The sequence below is a fragment of the Oncorhynchus mykiss genome, chromosome 10 (assembly GCF_013265735.2).
Source record: "Oncorhynchus mykiss isolate Arlee chromosome 10, USDA_OmykA_1.1, whole genome shotgun sequence".
NCBI classification, from domain to species: domain Eukaryota; kingdom Metazoa; phylum Chordata; class Actinopteri; order Salmoniformes; family Salmonidae; genus Oncorhynchus; species Oncorhynchus mykiss.
Genome location: NC_048574.1, coordinates 65,268,818 through 65,290,748, shown reverse-complemented (window position 1 = coordinate 65,290,748; position 21,931 = coordinate 65,268,818). Strand labels below are relative to the sequence as shown.

Below are 21,931 nucleotides of genomic sequence, written 5' to 3'. Positions count from 1 at the left end.
CAACTTCAAAATATTTTTCCACCGGCACAGGTTTCATTAACTCGCAAATAGCGATTAAATATTCACTTACTTTTGAAAATATTCCTCTGATTTGTCATCCAAAGGGTCCCAGCTATAACATGTAGTGTCGTTTTGTTAGATAAAATCCTTCTTTATATCCCAAAAAATCTGTTTAGTTGGCACCATCGATTTGAGTAATCCACTCGTTCAACATGCAGAGAAAGGAATCCAAAAATCTACCACTAAACTTTGTTAAAACAAGTCAAAATAAGTTTCTATTGACTCCTCAGATACCCTAAATTGTAATCAAACCATAATATTTAATATTGTACACTTGTCTGCATCCTCAGCTATATCTGAGTTCAATAGAAAAATTATATTAGCAGGTCGGTCTTGTCTTCATTGCGCGCGCATACACTAATTTCCAATAGTGTGTCCTTGTACTTAAACTCAGGATTCTTACTCGTTTTGGAAAAAACAAGCCTGAAACCTTGAACATAGAGTGCTGACACCCTGTGGAAGCCATAGGAATTGCATACTGGGAGCTAGATTTCATTATTTCCCTATACTTTCCATTGTAAAACCATGCGCTCTCAAAAAAAGAAAAATTCCGGTTGGTTTTTCTTTCGCTCTTCTCCTACCATATCTATTGTGTTATAGTCTCCTACATAATTTAAACATTTCGACAAACTTCAAAGTGTCTTCTGTCCAATGGTACCAATTATATGCATATCCTGGCTTCAGGGCCTGAACAACAGGCAGTTTACTTTGGGCACGTCAGTAAGGCGGAAATTGAGAAAAAAGGACCCTAGCCCTAACTTATTTTAACTTGTGAATAGGTTATTGTATTGTACATAAGACTGTAATTCCTATTGAGTTGCGCAGTACTATTTCAGGGATCACAGTTAGTTCTAGCTAGCTAGAAGGGTAGGTAGTTGGTACTGTACACGGCTAGGGACTTACAAGTGTAATAGCTGTTAGGATACTGGATCCATAGAATTAAAACTCATATTCTATGGTGGGGTCGACGCTTTAGAATGTCTCTGAGTCTCATCAGCGTTACCTCGTCATAATCATTTGTAGCCATCACCGGACTGCAGAATTTGAAGTGATTTCATAACAATGACAAGCTTCTGTATGCAAGTCATTAGTACGATCACAATTTGGCGGACAGGGTGACAACCTGCTAAGACTAGCTAGCTTATATGTTAAACCGAAAGCTGTGATAAAAAGGCAATGTTTGATAATCATTTTGCTTTTGAAACACAGACTTGAATAAATAGGCTAATTAATCATTTAAAAAAATGTAATACCTGAAGGTTGTGCCTTAAAGTAGAAAACTATTTATCACCGCAACATACAGTATATTGGTAAGTAGGGATCACAGTTAATGTAAAGAAAAGAGGTTTTCTTCCTTCTGCTTAATGAATCAAACATTTATTCACATAATTTATACAAGTGCTGTCATTTTTTTTTACTAATGTATCGATATTAGTTTTTCACCTATACTTCAATTATCTTCAAATGCATTTGTTTTTATTTATTTATCTATGTATTTATTTATTGATTATGTTTTACTTAAGACATATGTACAGTTTGTTTGTACTGCCATTGCAGTTTATAAAATGTGTTCATGAAAATATCAAAATGTTAGTTTTGTAACATAAAGACGATACCAATGTAAACATGTCAAATTTGTAAGCAGGATATAGTTTTGATTCATGGAAAAGGTGAAGGATATTCTAAATCCATTGAGAAAATTGGTCCTGCTCCAGAGCACCATCTAGTATTGTAGAAAAAAAACAAAAAAGTCTACCAACAAAAAAAACAACTGAACTAAACCACAGCTGAAAAATGGCAGAAGTATAATCTCCAAGACAACCACATCATGGAGTAAAATTCTTATTTATTAGAGTGAAACAGGTGAGAGGTATGTGAAATGAGTTTTGGCAAAATACTATTCATTTTTCAGCGAGTTATACATATACAGGTCACGTTAATATATACATATATAATATATATATATTAGTTGGCTAATGTTATAAGACAATAATTGAAATACAATATTATTCACATCATAAATGTACAACGTACAATTTTGAATATTTTTTACTTTTTCCAGAGTCAATGAATCTTTAATGTACACATGTCAGTGTGTAATGAATGAGCTGCATATATCCGTCGTTTGGAGAAGACGTTAAATGGGTGTGGTCTGTGGTCACTAAAGATCCCATGGCACTTATCATAAGGGTAGAGGTGTTAACCCCGGTGTCCTGGCTAGATTCCCAATCTGTCCCTCATACCATCACGGTCACCTAATCATCCCCAGCTTTCAATTGGCTCATTCATCCCCCCTCCTCTCCCCTATAACTATTCCCCAGGTCATTGCTGTAAATGAGAATGTGTTCTCACTCAACTTACCAGGTCAAATAAGGGTCAAATAAAATATATTAATACAAAATATATGCTACCAATGATGCAAACAAGATAACACCGTACATTAAGGTACATAATGGTATCTTGTTTGCATCAGTGATAGCATAAAGGCAGCTCATTCAAACAAGATGACAGAACATGAATTGTGTATATTAAAGTACATTATGTTATACATTACATTAAACATGCAATGGCCCCTTTCATTATTTGGGTCAATGAATATTAGGCAGTTAAACGTATGGCGTGGACAGGAATATTGGACACAAAACCAAAGTGACATGCAAGGTGATCAACTTGACTTCGATAGTATTTGTGCAGAAAAACATGATTTACACCAGTACACATCTTTACAGGCAACTTTCTGACAAGTTGGGATCACAACATTCACTGCAATGGGGGTGTCATTTGAACTGATAACACAGTATTATACAGTGTTAATATTTAGTTATTTTGAACATTCAAACTCATGTTTTGGTCAATGTAACAGAATATACATATTTACATGACCTTGTACGTAGGTGCCTCAGAGAAACAGTGAAAACAGATGTCAGTGAATGGGAGGGTTTCTGTGCATTTGACGTTCTGTTTTAAAAAAAAAAAAATTAAATGAGGTTCATTGAGTAATAATGAATTCATTTGATGATGAAATGGATGGAGCGAGAAACAGAGAGAAAACAAAAGAGAGGATGGGATAAAGAATATCCTCTATTATGACGATGCTCTCATTTCGAAAGACAGAAAGAGAAGGGAGAGAGCAACAGACAGAGAGAGAGAGGGCGTTGATCTGTTCTATCTGTACTGGAGGAAGCGTTTGAGAAGGTTGGGGAGGTGTAGCTGAGGGATGAGGTGTAGTCGAGATCGGCCCATATAATCTCTGACACTGAGACGACACAGCTGATATAGTGGCTGAGGTGTTGCTGCAGAGAGAGAGAGAGAAACAGAGGGAGAGAGCAAGAGATCAAGATATTATCTGATTAATCCAAGACAGCCTCAATATCATCCACTTGTATAAAGCAAATAACAATGTTTTACAAGGGATTCTGACTTCTTCCCACCAGCTGAATGGAGATATTTCCTAACCTGGTCCCAGATCAGAAATAGTATCAGAAAACTTATCGTATCGGTTTCTGATCAGACCACAAGTTTGGCATGAAAACAAACATATGAGTTAGCTATACAGTGCAAACTGATCTGGAATCAGGCTAATAATCCCATGTGAACTGAGAATAATCTTACCTTCATACAGCAGTAACGTCTCCTCTGCTGAGCTGTTAGGTGGGGCTGACTCCACCGGTCTCTTCAGCTCTAGGTTTTTAGCGTTAATGTTCGCTCCAAACTCTAACAACACATTGATGATCTCAGGACAGTCCTTCTGAGCTGCTGCATGGAGCGGGCTCTCCAGGAACCTGCCCTTCTGCACATTGGCCCCTTTGGAGTAAACCAGACACCACTGGTTAAGTTCAGTAGGTCACACTGTAGCAAAATGGTTTGCAACAGAAAACATTCATTTGTGCTCTGATTGGACACGTTTGTGTTGTTCCTTCCCGTTTCACTCAGTTTCAAAAAAATTCTCCCTCCTGAACATGCTCCATGTTTGTGAGTACTGCATCAGGTAAAACAATGTCCTGTGACATACCTTTCCTTAGTAAATGCAGAATACAGAAGAAAAAAAAAGACAAACGTATGAATCATAAAAATAAAATACAAAAATGCATTGACGTCAATGGGAGAGATCATGTGAAGTTAGGACCAAAGTGTCTGGTTAGTTACTGACCTCCATCGAGGAGTTTCTGTGTGCACTGGAGTCCTGAGGAGATGCAGGCGATGTACAGGGGGGTTCCTAGGTGAGGAATATCATAGTCCACGTCTGCTCCCCATGTGATCAGTGCCTCCAGACAAGCAATTCTGCCTACACACAATACGCCCTGTGTTACCAGGATACTCTCATTCAGAAACGCATTCAGTACTCTCATCTTAGAATAGAGGGGGGAAACATACTAAAATTACAGCCAGAGTATTTCAAAACCACACAGTAAAGTGACAGTATGACACACATATCCTGCAATGGCAGTCCTCCTACAAGTACCTTTGCTGGAGGCTTCGTGTATGGGCGAGGGCTGGCACATCTCTGACTGGGGCTTGGCACCGTTTTCCAGCAGTACCTCTGTACAGGTGGCACTGCCCGCTGAGCAGGCATTGAACAGCGGCGTCACCCCATCAATGGTGGTGGCATTTACCTGATCAGATAGATGGAGCATTGTCAGAAAACCACAAGTATCTATAAGTTACAACAAAGGCGAGTCAATCGGAATGTAAAAAGAGGAGTTGCTGCCACATCATAATGACGTCTCGTTCTGACGTGGAGCGTTATGTGTTTGTGTGTGCGTCCGTTTGGTCATGACTTACATTGGCACCAGCTGCAATAAGCGCCTTGGCACATGACGCGTGGTCTGACAGACAAGCCTCATGCAACGGCGTCACATGGTCTATGGTAGGGATGTTTGCGTTGTAACCCTGGGATGACAACAAGAAATGTTTGCATTCGTTATATAGGTCTCACTTTCCCTACACTTTATTTTGTGTAAATGCTCTACAGATGGTCATACTATCAACACACTGTCTGTTGAGAAGCAGCTGCTTGCTAAAGTTACGGTTAGGTTTCCGATACGGGTTACACTCTTTAGAAAAAAGGGTTCCAAAAGGGTTCTTCGGCTGTCTGCATAGGACAGAAGGTAGAGGTAGAGAGAGAGGTAGAACTCTTTAGGGTTCCATGTAGAATCCTTTGTGTAAAAGGTTCTACCTGGAACCAAAAGGTTTCTTTTCAAAGAGCTCTCCTATGTGAACAGGCAAAGAACCCTTTTTAGTTTCTAGATAGTGTAGACTGAGGGTTAAGGTTATGTCTAGAGTTAGGGTTGAGTTTAGGTTTAGGATAAGAGTTAAGGTTAGGGTTCGCTTTGCGTTGTAGTGCCCCGCCCCTCTGTGTGTGACTCACCTGTGAGAGTAGGGTCCTGAGGGCCAGGAGACGGCCCTGACAAGCTGCCTCGTGGAGAGGGGACCGGTCCGCCCATGACCCTGGGAGAGGGACAGACAAAACACTGAGCATCTCCAAACCAACACACATTACAGTCATACGTTTACAGTGATAGCGCTTCACTATCACACAAGCTCTTATTGGTCACATCCACAAATATATATATCAGACTTGAATGGTAATGTGCTGGTTATATATACAGTGGGGAGAACAAGTATTTGAATTCCGGCTCTCACAGACCTGTTAGTTTTTATTTAAGAAGCCCTCCTGTTCTCCACTCATTACCTGCATTAACTGCACCTGTTTGAACTCGTTACCTGTATAAAAGACACCTGTCCACACACTCAATCAAACAGACTCCAACCTCTCCACAATGGCCAAGACCAGAGAGCTGTGTAAGGACATCAGAGATACAATTGTAGACCTGCACAAGGCTGGGATGGGCTACAGGACAATAGGCAAGCAGCTTGGTGAGAAGGCAACAACTGTTGGCGCAATTATAAGAAATGGAAGAAGTTCAAGATGACGGTTAATCACCCTCGGTCTGGGGCTCCATGCAAGATCTCACCTCGTGTGGCATCAATGATCATGAGGAAGGTCAGGGATCAGCCCAGAACTACACGGCAGGACCTGGTCAATGACCTGAAGAGAGCTGGGACCACAGTCTCAAAGAAAACCATTAGTAACACACTACGCCGTCATGGATTCAAATCCTGCAGCGTACGCAAGGTCCCCCTGCTTAGGCCAGCGCATGTCCAGGCCTGTCTGAAGTTTGCCAATGACCATCTGGATGATCCAGAGGAGGAATGGGAGATGGTCATGTGGTCTGATGAGACAAAAATAGAGCTTTTTGGTCTAAACTCCACTCGCTGTGTTTGGAGGAAGTAGAAGGATGAGTACAACCCCAAGAACACCATCCCAACCGTGAAGCATGGAGGTGGAAACATCATTCTTTGGGGATGCTTTTCTGCAAAGGGGACAGGACGACTGCACCGTGTTGAGGGGAGGATGGATGGGGCCATGTATCGCGAGATCTTGGCCAGCAACCTCCTTCCCTCAGTAAGAGCATTGAAGATGGGTCGTGGCTGGGTCTTCCAGCATGACAACGACCCGAAACACACAGCCAGGGCAACTAAGGAGTGGCTCCGTAAGAAGCATCTCAAGGTCCTGGAGTGGCCTAGCCAGTCTCCAGACCTGAACCCAAAAGAAAATCTTTTGAGGGAGCTGAAAGTCCGTATTGCCCAGCGACAGCCCCGAAGGATCTGGAGAAGGTCTGTATGGAGGAGTGGGCCAAAATCCCTGTTGCAGTGTGTGCAAAACTGGTCAAGAACTACAGGAAACGTATGATCTCTGTAATTGCAAGCAAAGGTTTCTGTACCAAATATTAAGTTATGCTTTTCTGATGTATCAAATAATTATGTCATGCAATAAAATGCTAATTAATTACTTAAAAATCATACAATGTGATTTTCTGGAATTTTGTTATAGATTCCGTCTCTCACAGGTGAAGTGTACCTATGATAAAAATTATAGACCTCTACATGCTTTGTAAGCAGGAAAACCTGCAAAATCGGCAGTGTTTCAAATACTTGTTCTCCCCACTGTATATATATATATATATATATATATAACCAGCACATTACCATTCAAGTCTGATACATTGATACATTGACAGCATTCATCATAGCCTTCACTCTCTGTCAGTATCCTTATTATTCCATCCTTACCGTAATCCTAATCTAGAATTACTTCCCAAAAGCCAGTAGTACCAGTCCACTTGTCATGTACTGTCATGTTGTGTCTTGTTTCTGTCCTTTCCCTTCACCCTGTCTCCCTCTGCTGGTCGTTGTTAGGTTACCTTTTCTCCCCCTCTTTTCCCCAGCTGTGCCTTGTCTCCTCCTAACTACCTCGTCACCCCTTTTCCCAATTGTTCCCTTTTTCCCTCTGATTAGGTCTCTATATCTCTCTCTGTTCCTGCTCCTGTCCTTGTCGGATTCTTGTTTGTGTTGTTCATGCCTGAACCAGACTATCGTCATGTTTGCTGCAACCTTGTCCTGTCCTGTCGGAACCTGCCGGTCCATCTGAGCCTACGTTTTGTTTTGTTATTAAAGAAGCTCTGTTTACGTTAATTCGCTTTTGGGTCCTCATTCACGCACCGTAACAGAAGAATCCGACCCAGAATGGACCCAGCGACTTCGGATCCTCTCCACTCAGCCGTCGAGATCCAGGGAGCGATGCTAGGCAGACACAAGCAGGAATTGTCTGCTGCTCGGCATGCCGTTGAGACCCTGGCCACCCAAGTCTCCAACCTCACAGAACAGGTTCACCATCTCCGCCTCGATCCACCGGCCACTTCCAGGGCTTTCGAATCTCCGGAGCCCAGAATCAATAACCCGCCGTGTTACTCTGGGGAGCCCACTGAATGCCGCTCGTTCCTCACCCAGTGTGATATTGTGTTTTCTCTCCAGCCCAACACTTACTCCAGGAGCACTGCTCGTGTCGCCTACGTCATATCTCTCCTTACTGGACGGGCTCGTGAGTGGGGCACGGCAATCTGGGAGGCAAGGGCTGAGTGTACTAACCAGTATCAGGACTTTAAGGAGGAGATGATACGGGTTTTTGATCGATCTGTTTTTGGGGAGGAGGCTTCCAGGGCCCTGTCTTCCCTATGTCAGGGTAATCGATCCATAACAGACTACTCTATTGAGTTTCGCACTCTTGCTGCCTCCAGTGGCTGGAACGAGCCGGCTTTGCTCGCTCGTTTTCTGGAGGGTCTCCGCGCAGAGGTAAAGGATGAGATTCTCTCCCGGGAGGTTCCTTCCAGCGTGGATTCCTTGATTGAACTCGCTATTCGCATTGAGCGACGGGTTGATCTTCGTCACCGAGCTCGTGGAAAGGAGCTCGCGTTCTCCGTTGCCCCCCCCTCCGCATCACTACCATCTTCCTCTGCCGGCTCGGGTGCTGAGCCTATGCAGCTGGGAGGTATCCGCATCTCGACTAAGGAGAGGGAACGGAGAATCACCAACCGCCTCTGTCTCTATTGCGGTTCTGCTGGTCATTTTGTCACTTCATGTCCAGTAAAAGCCAGAGCTCATCAGTAAGCGGAGGGCTACTGGTGAGCGCTACTACTCCTGTCTCTCCTTCAAGATCCTGCACTACCTTGTCGGTCCATCTACGCTGGACCGGTTCGTCAGCTTCCTGCAGTGCCTTAATAGACTCTGGGGCGGAGGGCTGTTTTATGGACGAGACCTGGGCTCGGGAACATGACATTCCTCTCAGACAGTTAAGGGAGTCCACGGCCTTGTTCGCCCTGGATGGTAGTCCTCTCCCCAGGATTCAGCGTGAGACGCTACCTTTAACCCTCACTGTTTCTGGTAATCATAGCGAAACCATTTCTTTTTTAATTTTTCGTTCACCTTTTACACCTGTTGTTTTGGGCCATCCCTGGCTAGTTTGTCATAATCCTTCCATTAATTGGTCTAGTAATTCTATCCTCTCCTGGAACGTCTCTTGTCATGTGAAATGTTTAATGTCTGCTATCCCTCCTGTTTCCTCTGTCTCTTCTTCACAGGAGGAGCCTGGTGATTTGACAGGGGTGCCGGAGGAATATCACGATCTGCGCACGGTGTTCAGTCGGTCCAGGGCCACCTCTCTTCCTCCACACCGGTCGTATGATTGTAGTATTGATCTCCTTCCGGGAACCACTCCCCCCCGGGGTAGACTATACTCTCTGTCGGCTCCCGAACGTAAGGCTCTCGAAGATTATTTGTCTGTAGCTCTTGCCGCCGGTACCATAGTCCCCTCCTCCTCTCCCGCCGGAGCGGGGTTTTTTTTTGTTAAGAAGAAGGACGGGTCCCTGCGCCCCTGCATAGATTATCGAGGGCTGAATGACATAACAGTGAAGAATCGTTATCCGCTTCCTCTTATGTCTTCAGCCTTCGAGATCCTGCAGGGAGCCAGGTTTTTCACTAAGTTGGACCTTCGTAACGCTTACCATCTCGTGCGCATCAGGGAGGGGGACGAGTGGAAGACGGCGTTTAACACTCCGTTAGGGCACTTTGAATACCGGGTTCTTCCTTTCGGCCTCGCTAACGCTCCAGCTGTCTTTCAGGCATTAGTCAATGATGTCCTGAGAGACATGCTGAACATCTTTGTTTTCGTTTACCTTGACGATATCCTGATTTTTTCACCGTCACTCCAGATTCATGTTCAGCACGTTCGACGTGTCCTCCAGCGCCTTTTAGAGAATTGTCTTTTTGTGAAGGCTGAGAAGTGCTCTTTTCATGCCTACTCCGTCACATTTCTCGGTTCTGTTATTTCCGCTGAAGGCATTAAGATGGATCCCGCTAAGGTCCAAGCTGTCATTGATTGGCCCGTCCCTAAGTCACGCGTCGAGTTGCAGCGCTTTCTCGGCTTCGCGAACTTCTATCGTCGTTTCATCCGTAATTTCGGTCAGGTGGCAGCCCCTCTCACAGCCCTTACTTCTGTCAAGACGTGCTTTAAGTGGTCCGTTTCCGCCCAGGGAGCTTTTGATCTCCTCAAGAATCGTTTTACATCCGCACCTATCCTTGTTACACCTGACGTCTCTAGACAGTTCATTGTCGAGGTTGACGCGTCAGAGGTGGGCGTGGGAGCCATTCTTTCTCAGCGCTCCTTCTCTGACGACAAGGTCCATCCTTGCGCGTATTTTTCTCATCGCCTGTCGCCGTCGGAACGTAACTATGATGTGGGAAACCGCGAACTGCTCGCCATCCGCTTAGCCCTAGGCGAATGGCGACAGTGGTTGGAGGGGGCGACCGTTCCTTTTGTCGTTTGGACTGACCATAGGAACCTTGAGTACATCCGTTCTGCCAAACGACTTAATGCGCGTCAGGCGCGCTGGGCGCTGTTTTTCGCTCGTTTCGAGTTCGTGATTTCTTATCGTCCGGGCTCTAAGAACACCAAGCCTGATGCTTTATCTCGTCTCTTCAGTTCTTCAGTAGCCTCCACTGACCCCGAGGGGATTCTCCCTGAGGGGCGTGTTGTCGGGTTGACTGTCTGGGGAATTGAGAGGCAGGTAAAGCAAGCACTCACTCAAACTCCGTCGCCGCGCGCTTGTCCCAGGAACCTTCTTTTCGTTCCCGTTCCTACTCGTCTGGCCGTTCTTCAGTGGGCTCACTCTGCCAAGTTAGCCGGCCACCCTGGCGTTCGGGGTACGCTTGCTTCCATTCGCCAGCGCTTTTGGTGGCCCACCCGGGAGCATGACACGCGTCGCTTCGTGGCTGCTTGTTCGGTCTGCGCGCAGACTAAGTCCGGTAACTCTCCTCCTGCCGGCCGTCTCAGGCCGCTTCCCATTCCCTCTCGACCGTGGTCTCACATCGCCTTAGATTTTGTCACCGGACTGCCTTCGTCAGCGGGGAAGACTGTTATTCTTACGGTTGTCGACAGGTTCTCTAAGGCGGCTCATTTTATTCCCCTTGCTAAGCTTCCTTCTGCTAAAGAGACGGCACAAATCATCATCGAGAATGTTTTCAGAATTCATGGCCTTCCGTCAGACGTCGTTTCGGACAGAGGTCCGCAATTCACGTCTCAATTTTGGAGGGAGTTTTGCCGTTTGATTGGGGCTTCCGTCAGTCTCTCTTCCGGCTTTCACCCCCAGTCTAACGGTCAAGCAGAACGGGCCAATCAGACTATTGGTCGCATCTTACGCAGTCTTTCTTTTCGCAACCCTGCGTCTTGGTCAGAACAGCTCCCCTGGGCAGAATACGCCCACAACTCGCTTCCTTCGTCTGCGACCGGGCTATCTCCTTTTCAGAGTAGCCTCGGGTACCAGCCTCCGCTGTTCTCATCTCAGTTCGCCGAGTCCAGCGTCCCCTCCGCTCAGGCTTTTGTCCAACGTTGCGAGCGCACCTGGAAGAGGGTCAGGTCTGCACTTTGCCGTTATAGGGCGCAGACTGTGAGGGCTGCTAATAAGCGTAGAACTAAGAGTCCTAGATATTGTCGCGGTCAGAGAGTTTGGCTCTCCACTCAGAACCTTCCCCTTAAGACCACTTCTCGCAAGTTGACCCCGCGGTTCATTGGTCCGTTCCGTATTTCTCAGGTCATTAATCCTGTCGCAGTTCGACTTCTTCTTCCGCGATACCTTCGTCGCGTCCACCCGGTCTTCCATGTCTCCTGTATCAAGCCCGTTCTTCGCGCCCCCGCTCGTCTCCCCCCCCCCCCCCCATCCTTGTCGAGGGCGCACCCATCTACAGGGTCCGTAGGATTTTGGACATGCGTCCTCGGGGCCGTGGTCATCAGTACCTAGTAGATTGGGAGGGGTACGGTCCTGAGGAGAGGAGTTGGGTTCCCTCTCGGGACGTGCTGGACCGTGCGCTGATCGATGATTTCCTCCGTTGCCGCCAGGTTTCCTCCTCGAGTGCGCCAGGAGGCGCTCGGTGAGTGGGGGGGTACTGTCATGTACTGTCATGTTGTGTCTTGTTTCTGTCCTTTCCCTTCACCCTGTCTCCCTCTGCTGGTCGTTGTTAGGTTACCTTTTCTCCCCCTCTTTTCCCCAGCTGTGCCTTGTCTCCTCCTAACTACCTCGTCACCCCTTTTCCCACCTGTTCCCTTTTTCCCTCTGATTAGGTCTCTATATCTCTCTCTGTTCCTGCTCCTGTCCTTGTCGGATTCTTGTTTGTGTTGTTCATGCCTGAACCAGACTATCGTCATGTTTGCTGCAACCTTGTCCTGTCCTGTCGGAACCTGCCGGTCCATCTGAGCCTACGTTTTGTTTTGTTATTAAAGAAGCTCTGTTTACGTTAATTCGCTTTTGGGTCCTCATTCACGCACCGTAACACCACTATCCATGTTTATATGTTCAGAAAACTGAAACCCAGTTGTCACAGCTGTCACTAATATCACGGAGCATATAACAGAGCGCTGGATAGGTTTTCACTCTCTCACTGTGTGGATGGAGCTATATATAGCTGTAGCTCAACCGGGCAGGCCATCTGGCAGGCACAGCCTTGTACAACTGGCAGGCATAGCCTTGTACAACTGGCAGGCATAGCCTTGTTCAACTGGCAGGCATAGCCTTGTTCAACTGGCAGAGCTCAGTCTCTTCCTACACACCCAACAACACTGCCATCCACGTCAGAGAACAACATTTAGGTGTTTTTTATATTTTATTAGTCCTTTATTCAGGTGAAATCCTATTGAGATATGAGTCTCTTTTATGAGGGAGCCTTGAGTATAAATAAATGTCAGCAAGAGCTCCACATAAACATCACACAGCAATATTCAATACTACATACCCATGTCTCCGTCTCCCCACGGAACATCTAGCCATTGATAGGTATATGACATTCCTGCCTGTTGGAGAAGAGGGCGCCTGTCACATACTGTACTGTTATTGTACTGAAGGGGTCTTGTTGTCACTCCATGGATTCACACAGGCAGAGCTGTGACTGTGCCGGCCATCTTTGGAAGGGCATCTGCATCACCTGACAAGCTCATGTAGTACATTGAAATGGCCTTTTGTTGCTACTATCTTTCATGATGAATAGGACAACTAAAATACTGTATATTTATTTTTTGTTGTTGCAAATTCTGAATTCCTTTTTAATATATAGACCAAAAATGACATTCATTTTGATATATTTTTTGGGGGGGAAAGGACAATAACAGAGATTCCTCTATCAAGGTATACATAACATAACATTGTGGCAATGGGGACCACCACTGCGGCAGAGATAAGTAGAGTTTGGAAGCTGTTCTTATGAAGCACATGTCAGAACCACAGTAAGTAGTTAATTCCAGTCACAACAGCAACAGTGACCTGGAATCCCACCTCTCTCTATTTTCTATCCATTCTCCAGGAAACCAGCCAACCTTTCCCACGGTGGTGATCCTCTGTAGCTGGTTGCCTGGTGCGGCTGAAGCCCATTATTCTCATTCGGACAGCACAGGGTGTCTCTATTCTAGCAGGGTAAAATGGTGGCTCTCATGAATATTGCAACAGTGCACTGAACATGTGACTTTGCTTTTGCCACACTGAGCCAGAACACAGGAAGCAGAAAGGGCTGTCATATCTGCAATTTGTATTTCTGTTGATTTCTTCTGCTTAAATAACAAACTACTGCATTTAGAACATTTGAATGTCAAAGGCCAAAGTCAATTAGTAATCACCCAGTTACAACCCTAATGTGACCCAGCTACTGTTTAGATTGGATACAACCTTTAAAGAGATATAATCAGGTTTAATTGACTGAAGCTGCTGCTTAGTCCAGTTCAAAGGTCATACTCTTATTGTCTTGTGTGAAAGAGTCATGAGAGCACATGGTAACTTCAGCTGTTGTAGGCCAGTCATTAATAGACACATACCCCAAGGCCTACTACACATAGGCCTAGTAATACTACTACAAATAATAATACACTATAATAATGTGTTAAATAAATAAAACATGCATTCGTGTTATGATGTAAGATATATGGATCTGTATTCACATCAATAGGATAAGCACTGGACTGCTCTAGGGACCCATTTGACCAGATGTGTCCAAGGCGTTTGTTTGATTATGTCATGATATTCTTATATCATAGAGCTTCGTTTCACATGCTATAGCACAGTCCCAAATAGGCTGGATGCCTATGAGAATGTTCCAGAATAAGGTGATCACGAAACATTTCCATGTCAACCCCTCTGTCTATCTCTAATAAACTTGACACGAACAGCACAGGTGTCTTATAATAACATTGCACAGTGACAGTCCGAGGCGCACTCACCCAGTGCGCAAATACGCAATTGTGTGTGCGTAAAACGCTACTGACCTTGGCTAGTTAAAATACCCCAACAGCGTGGTTTCTTTTTTGCGGTGTAATCGTCTGTGTTCTCTAACGTTCTTTTCCTCTGCGTGTTTTCTGGCTGCTGTTCGCTCGAGCTCTCTGCAGGTGGAACTTCAGGCATGTTTACATCAGCTATCTGTCCCCGCAGCACTGTGCACCATGATCCAGTCTAAATCCTGCTCTCTGGTTGGCTGCTCGGCTTGTTGTCGTTTCACAGCCAAGGACAAGCACGACAATAACATGAACAGGCAGAGTGAGGTAGGGATAGAGAGAGTGAGAGAGAGTGAGAGAGAGAGAGAGAGAGAGAGAGAGAGAGAGAGAGAGAGAGAGAAAGCGATAAGAAGGTGTGGGGGTGAGATATTGTGATAGGGTGAAGAAGAGAGAGAGAGAAAGCGATAAGAAGGTGTGGGGGTGAGATATTGTGATAGGGTGAAGAAGAGAGAGAGACGACTGAGGGGATGAAGAGAATGTGGTGGCTGTGGCAGTGGCACCCTGCTATTTTTATCAGAGGTTAAGAAATGGCTTAGACCAGAAAAGCCTTCACCCCGCTGGTCTCAGGCTTAGGAACTGTTCTGTTTGTAAAGGATTAATTCTGCATGGTTTGAAATATTAAAGTTTGACCTTTGAGTTGAGTACAGTATTTGCTCTTTTGAGTATGCCTAGTTGCTTATGTAACAATCATTTGCTTGCAATATTCAAATGCAAAAACCATGTACTGTTTATAACATTGGTCATGTTATAAGGTCACAATTGTCAGGTTATATTTCAGGGACCAACATAATGCAGGTTTTCTTTGGTACTAAATTCATTGATCAGTTCTTGATCGACCAGAGAGTTCACATACCTGATGTCCCTGGTCTGAAATAGTCCTTGATTAGAGGGGAATTTTAATACCTAGTTAATAAGTATTTTGTCTTTCCAGAGCCATATTTGAATAGACCTACTATAGGTTTTCAAATCATAATAGACTAGTTAAACTAGTTGTACTTGGGGATGGAAAGCTAGAGCCTCTCTAACCTCTCTCTAACATGCTTCTGTTCAGCTCAAAACATTCCTGGCTGACAGTCGCTGTGCGTAACCTAGGTGGAGTATGACAACAGGCTGCAGCCTGTAACTGCCAAGTCTCAGCTGTGATAGAAACTGTCTATGAATTGTGAGGCATTTTAAAAAGGGCACAGCTCCACGGTGTGACACCCATCCAAGGGGCACGCGCAATTGTGCAAAGACGGACAGCAGCAAACCTCTGGCTTGAATATATTAATTTGACAGACTCTCAAAAATGTACATTTCATGTGTCATCTAATCAGATCACTTGATGATTGCAGTGCATGGAATACGCCAAGGGCGGAAGCAATGTTGAATCAGAGACTTCTGTCATGCCAACCCAACATGCCGTCATGATGCCAAAGGTTCTGGGTCTTTCCCCTCATCCCAGGTGCTGTTGTTACAATGCAGGTGTGGTTGTTCCCCCAATACGTCAGCATGAAAAGAGCATTGAAAGACATCAAGAAGAAAGTATATTTAATACACAATGTATCTAAGTGTTTCTAATGTCCCCGGGCCACAACGATAGGCTGGGTAGTTCCTGGGCAGACTGGATACAGTTGGCCTGGCATGTTACAGACACAGAGCTTTTAGAAAGCTGGAATACCCTAATACACACACGTTACTGTGGAAAGTGTGTGTATGACCCTCTACTATAGAATAATAGTCTGTTGCCTTTCACAGAAACAGCTACTTACTGTGCCCTTGTCCAAAATCATAAAACTCTTCTGCAATGCGGGCAGCCTCCTTCCGATTCCCCTTCACCACATAGAAGTGGGTGAGAATATTCAGGCTGATCTTGACAAAGAGCTTGACGCAAAACAGAGCGAATATGGAGAGGTAGACATTGGAGTAGTGTACTGTTCCAAAAGACTGGCTATCCACATTTGGAGTCATTGCTTCCTTGCTTGTCTAGCCTTGCTTATGTCTTGCCTGGCTGTCGGTGGCTGGCTGCTAATGTTTTGGAAATTTAAATGGGGGGCCTGGCTATCTGTGTTGTGTTGACTCTGGTACTGGGTCATATGCCAGCCCAGAGTGACACAGAAATTCCCCTCAGCAGCTGGGTCCAGACCAGATAGGATAAGTTGGAGAGAGCAGCTGTATTATAGCGCTGCCTGCCTGCCTGTGGGACAACTGGGGTCCATAGTCATACAGTGTCTCAGAGTATGAGTGCAGATCTAGGCTTAGGCCACTCCTATCCATGTATTCTTCTTCATTATGATCTAAAATGCAACACTGAACCTAGATCAGCACTATCAGCACTCCTACTCTAAGAGGCTTTGTGGATACAGGCCTATGGCCATTTAGACTCTGCCAGCAGCCCTAGGGCAGGGAATACAGTACAGCTATAGCCAGGGGCTTTCTGACTGTGACCTATGATTACAAAAAAACTTAGTTGACCTGTGGTTTGTTCCATTTTGTTGTGATGCTTCAGAAAGGTTCAAAAATATGTGTTGAGTATTTCTTCTCTTGAGGTTTAACATTATCTTGACTCATATACTTTTACTTCAAAATTATATTATCCAATCAATTGTCTACTATCATGAAATTCCAAGTTCTTACTGGTTGTGCGAACTGTAGTTCACCTCCATAATACATGGGGGCAATGTTTCACTTTAATGTTCCATCGATTACGGAAAAAACATCCAGTTCCGTATTTCTTTGTGTCAAACTACACTTCCTGCTGTTGCGGGTAAAAGTGTTCCGCATCGTTGTGTAGGAAACTGTAATATAATTGTATTTCAAAATGAATACAGTGTTATCGAGGGCAAATTCCCTCTTCGCCTTCTCGCTCAGCGTGATGGCAGCTTTGACGTTTGGCTGTTTTATCACGACAGCGTTCAAAGACAGGAGGGTACCGGTGGATATCCACGTCTCGAGAGTAATGCTGTGAGTGATGACTAGTTATTATTATTATTGAACATGCATTGCTTTGGTTTAGATAGATCACATTTTTATTCGTATACATAGGTATAGGTTGGCTACATAGCTAGATCGGTGTATGAGTCTTTGCAATGGTGCTAACTAATTCCATCTCGAGGTGATCATTGAATCCATATGGCAATATTGACGCCAGGCAATCTAACAGACACCAGTGTATTAAACTGCCTGAGCAATGAACAACCGTTGTTTTTGTCTTTGGCTACAACGTAGCCTGCCAGCCAGACCGGATGCCAGCTGCTGCTTGCAACATTGTATCCAATAGTTGAACAGCACGTCAGCGCGGTATATTTTGTCAAACTGTAAACGAGCTGCCAGCAGATGGAATGTTTCTGACCTTACTTTTGACATGTAGCTATCTTCACACAGCCAGAAACCATAAAGTAAATGTAGCCTACTATCTATGGTGTAGCCAAGACAAAAAAAACAGATATTTTGACAGCTTACTGTTCCACGTGGTGAAAGGAATGTCTTGGCCTAATTCTAGGATGCAATGCACTGCACACAACTAACTCGGCCTTTACCATTTGACAGGAAAAACGTGGATGACTTCACAGGACCCAGGGAAAGAAGTGACCTGGGGTTCATCACCTTTGACCTCTCTGCTGACATAAAGCCCATATTTGACTGGAACGTCAAGCAGCTCTTCCTCTACTTGTCTGCCGAGTACACCACCAAGAGCAACGTAAGTGTCATACATTACGTCTTGCAACGGGAACGGTTGACCATTTAAGAAATAATCGGGGAGGTACCTACCTGAATTTATCTAATAGAACTCTTGTTTTCGTTGCAAATTGTTTTCCTTTTCGACTAAACGTTTTCTGTTGCGAAATGTTTTGCAGAATCGCCGTGATGAACACAACCCAGACCTGTTCTCTTTCCTGTTGAGCTATCAATTATCATACGTTCCTCTTGGCTTGCTTTGAAGGGATGACCTTCTATAGGTAGATTACCCTATATATAGAAATGCAGAAAAATAGTCATACTTCTACACCACCAGGAGCAATGTAAGAACTGACCTCTTTCCTTTATGATGTATCAATGATCAGTATCACACGTTCCTCCTATTGGCATGGGTAGGATGGTTGCCACACGCTGTTGACACATTGGTTCTTCTACAGATCACACACATTTAATTGGTGGGAACCAAGAAGGCAATATGGTTTGATGGGTGAGATTTTATAAATAGTGTATCCTAAGAAGTAGCCTGGGTTGGTCTCAGGTCTGTCTGTGCTGTATAGTTCAATGTAAACTATGACTATAGGAATTGGACACAGTCGTGAAGACAGCACGTCAACGCCTCTTCCCCCTCAGGGGGCTGAAAAGATTTGGCATGGTTCCTCACATCCTTAAAAAGTTCTACAGCTGCACCATTGAGAGCATCTTGACTGGCTACATCACCATTTGGAATGCAATTGCTTGACAACCCACCATAAGGCGCTACATGGGTAGTGCGTACGGCCCAGTACATCACTGGAGCCGAGCTCCCTGCCATCAAGGACTTTTATACCAGGTGGTGTCAGAGGAAGGAAGACTCCCGCCACCCTGGTCATAGACTGTTCTCTCTGCTACCGCACCACCAGCGGGCCATAAGACAGTTAATCAAATGACTACCTGGACTATTTGCATTGACACCCTTTTTTTTAAATATATTTTTTGCACTGACTCTTGCACCGGCTCTATGCACACTTACTGAACTCTACCCACACACACACACACACACACACACACATGCATATTGACGCCACAGACACACTTTCACAAACGCTGCTGCTTCTCTGTTCATTATCTAACCTGATTGCCTTGTCACTTTTACCCCTACCTACATGTACATATTACCTCAACTACCTCGTATCCCTGCACATTGACTCAGTACCGGGACTCCTTGTGCATATAGTCTCGTTGTTATTTAATTGTTACTATTTCCGTGTTTATTTTTAGTAAATATTTCTTGCTTTTTACGCTGCGTTGTTGGGAAAGGGCTCGTAAGTAAGCATTTCACAGTGAATACACCTGTTGTATTCTGCTCATGTGACAAATACATTTAGATTAGATACAGATCTGGGATCAGGACACCTAGGAAGGTGGAGTGCATGGTAAAATAGCTGCCAACTAGGGATATTTAACTGCGACGTGTTGTGCTTTCTTCCAGGCCCTGAACCAGGTGGTTCTGTGGGATAAGATCGTGCTGAGAGGAGAGAGCACCAAGCTCAACCTCAGAGACATGAAGTCCAAGTACTTCTTCTTCGATGACGGAAACGGTCTTCGGTAAGCGCCCTCTGTTCACCCTCTCACTTTTATTCTGCTGCCAGTAACCTAGCGATAACAAATCATGTTTTTGATATAGCATTGGTGTGGAATCTGACTTGATGTCATTTTATTGAATCAAATAGTTTGTCACACACAGTTTACAGCAGGTATAAAAGGCACATCCACAATCATTTTGCGACACCTTTTAAACCTGCTATAAACTCTGACAAATACAATTTCATCTGATTTTACATAGAGAAACAAGTATTTGTTTTGCATTTAGGCCTACATGTTGAATAGTTATGGAACACCCTTTGTATGCAGCAGAGGGCAGTATAGGACAGCTTTTGGCACCTCTCCCGCTTGTCTCGCAGTCTTTTGAAGGGAAATTCTGTAGGAATGCTCTACGATGTTTAAGGCCTTTGTGTGATGATCTCTCCACCAGGGCGAACAAAAACATTACCCTGACTCTGTCCTGGAACGTGGTGCCCAACGCTGGGATCCTGCCCCTGGTCATGGGCTCTGGCCACATGTCTGTCCCCTTCCCCGAATCATACGAGACCACCAAGAGCTACTAAACTGTTCTATTGTTTGTGTTTGTTGTCATCTTTTATGACTTTTAATAAAAGTGGACATTTGGGAATGGTTCAATTGTATGCCTTTTGCATTGATGCTGCTGCAGGAAAAAATACTGTCTAAATGTTGCTAGCAGTGAAGTCCTTGTCTTTTTTTCCCTAAATTCCTCTCAAAGCTCATTACAGGAGAGACCTTGGATCCTCTACTTAATGCACTGTGAGAGAGGTGAGGAAATAACGAGGAGTAAACAAGGATATGCCTGCTAGTAATCCTTGGTTTAAATGGTCATTGCTGAGATGGACTTAGTAACTAGAAAGTCAGGACTCAGCATGCTTCATGTAACTCTACAGTAGTACTCAGTACCTGTGTAATGAATGGCAATGTGAAATCGCTGAATAATTACGTTGTTTGTTCACTGCTTTCTTTTTTATAAAAAATATCTGAAAGATAATTCTGTACAATTGGTTATTAGTAGAGAAGCGGAAGAGGATTGGTTTAAAAGGGTTTACGAGTGGCGCAGCTGTCTAAGACACTGCATCTTAGCGCAAGAGGTGTCACTACAGTCCCTGGTTTCAATCCAGGCTGTATCACATCCGGGTGTGATTGGGAGTCCCATAAGGCGGCGCACAATTGGCCTAGCGTCGTCCGCGGTAGGCCGTCATTGTAAATAAGAATTTGTTCTTAACTGGCTTGCCTAGTAAAATAAAATAAAACATGCCTAATGTTACTTTTTACTGACAGATGGCGCCATATGACCACAAACAGTTGCCACATTTAGAATGATGGACATAGGCCCATAAGATAATTTTCGATGTCTTATAATTGAGTTCCACAAAACAATATATGTCCTGTTCATAGTGTTTTGAAATTACGGGAAAATGAATATAATGGCTACAACGGCATCGTTTGAAATGTGCCTTTGTGCTCCAAATAACTGAACATAGTTCAATGTCCCTCTAAATAATGTCCATAGGTAGTAGACTAGACAGATTGGCGATTTCAACATTTAATTGAAGGCCTCACATTTGAGTGGGTTTGGGGTGGTAGCGAGGGGGAAAAACATCCATTGTATGACACAATAGGAACAGAAAAGCCCAAGGTTGTTGACACAACAGCCACAGTTGAAGGGGAAATGTAATTATAGCTAGCAAGATATTTGTATTCAAGAGACTGATTTGAATCTTGGAAAATAACTTGGAAAATAACAAATTCATATGAGTTGTTCTTAGACCATATGTGATATGCAGGGGAACCAAACAAGAGTTGGGGAAATTCAGCTGCGTATAGCAGAGCGCCCTGCTATTTAGACGAAGGGTGTTTAGTGAAGAGTTGTACAGGTTATTAAACCCAAAGTGACTTACACTTTAAGACAAGGGGAAAGCTCACCAGGGTAGCAGGGTATCTCCTAAACGAAGGCCTAGGTTCAATCAGATCATGCGTTAACAAGCGATAGCTGACACCCGCATTATAGCTGATGTTTAGGCAGTGTTGGAGGTGGAACTGGGTTGGGAGCTGTCAAATTGGTGAGCAGCCTCTTGTGCACTGTCACGAAGCCACACCCGCCCCACTGGCGTTAGAAGTTCAGAACGAGAAAGTGTAGGCTATATAGAAATAATTACGCTCAAAATGAAAAATCATTAAACGAAATTAGAATTTCTATAATTCTAATCGAGGTGTAGGTTACATTCCATTGTTCGAATTTGTAAACAAGGCTGCATGGGATTTATATGTTAATGCGACTGTGCAGCCAATGGATATGTCTGCTTTAGATATAATGCCACGAGCTGCTGGTGGATTTGACAGCCTTAAGGAACAGTTCAAACCTCCAAAACGGGAGGGTTGTGTTTA

General features: G+C 44.4%; 2 protein-coding genes across 4 annotated transcripts; one reads left to right on the top strand and one right to left on the bottom strand.

Annotated features, from left to right (window-relative positions):
* Positions 1-1,566: 1,566 nt before the first annotated feature.
* On the bottom strand, positions 1,567-16,317 carry asb5b (ankyrin repeat and SOCS box containing 5b). Of its 3 annotated transcripts, XM_021619357.2 has the most exons (8): positions 14,258-14,387; positions 12,742-12,799; positions 5,429-5,508; positions 4,843-4,950; positions 4,523-4,673; positions 4,211-4,345; positions 3,673-3,864; positions 1,567-3,353 (listed from the first exon to the last, which is right to left on the bottom strand). In XM_021619357.2, exons 2-8 carry the CDS (start codon positions 12,791-12,793, stop codon positions 3,226-3,228), a joined length of 846 nt encoding a protein of 281 aa, XP_021475032.1. In that variant the 5' UTR covers positions 12,794-12,799; positions 14,258-14,387; the 3' UTR covers positions 1,567-3,225. The 3 variants fall into 3 exon arrangements, with proteins under 3 accessions (XP_021475032.1, XP_021475030.1, XP_021475031.2); XM_021619355.2 differs by lacking the exons at positions 12,742-12,799; positions 14,258-14,387 and adding an exon at positions 16,015-16,317; XM_021619356.2 differs by lacking the exon at positions 12,742-12,799 and having other exon boundaries at positions 14,258-14,916.
* Positions 16,318-16,945: 628 nt separating this feature from the next.
* LOC110534484 (signal peptidase complex subunit 3) lies at positions 16,946-20,534 on the top strand. Its single transcript, XM_021619358.2, has 4 exons — positions 16,946-17,206; positions 17,792-17,942; positions 19,410-19,525; positions 19,953-20,534. The coding sequence occupies exons 1-4, from the start codon at positions 17,064-17,066 to the stop codon at positions 20,083-20,085; spliced, it is 543 nt and encodes a 180-aa protein (XP_021475033.1). The 5' UTR covers positions 16,946-17,063; the 3' UTR covers positions 20,086-20,534.
* The last annotated feature ends 1,397 nt before the right edge of the window (positions 20,535-21,931 follow it).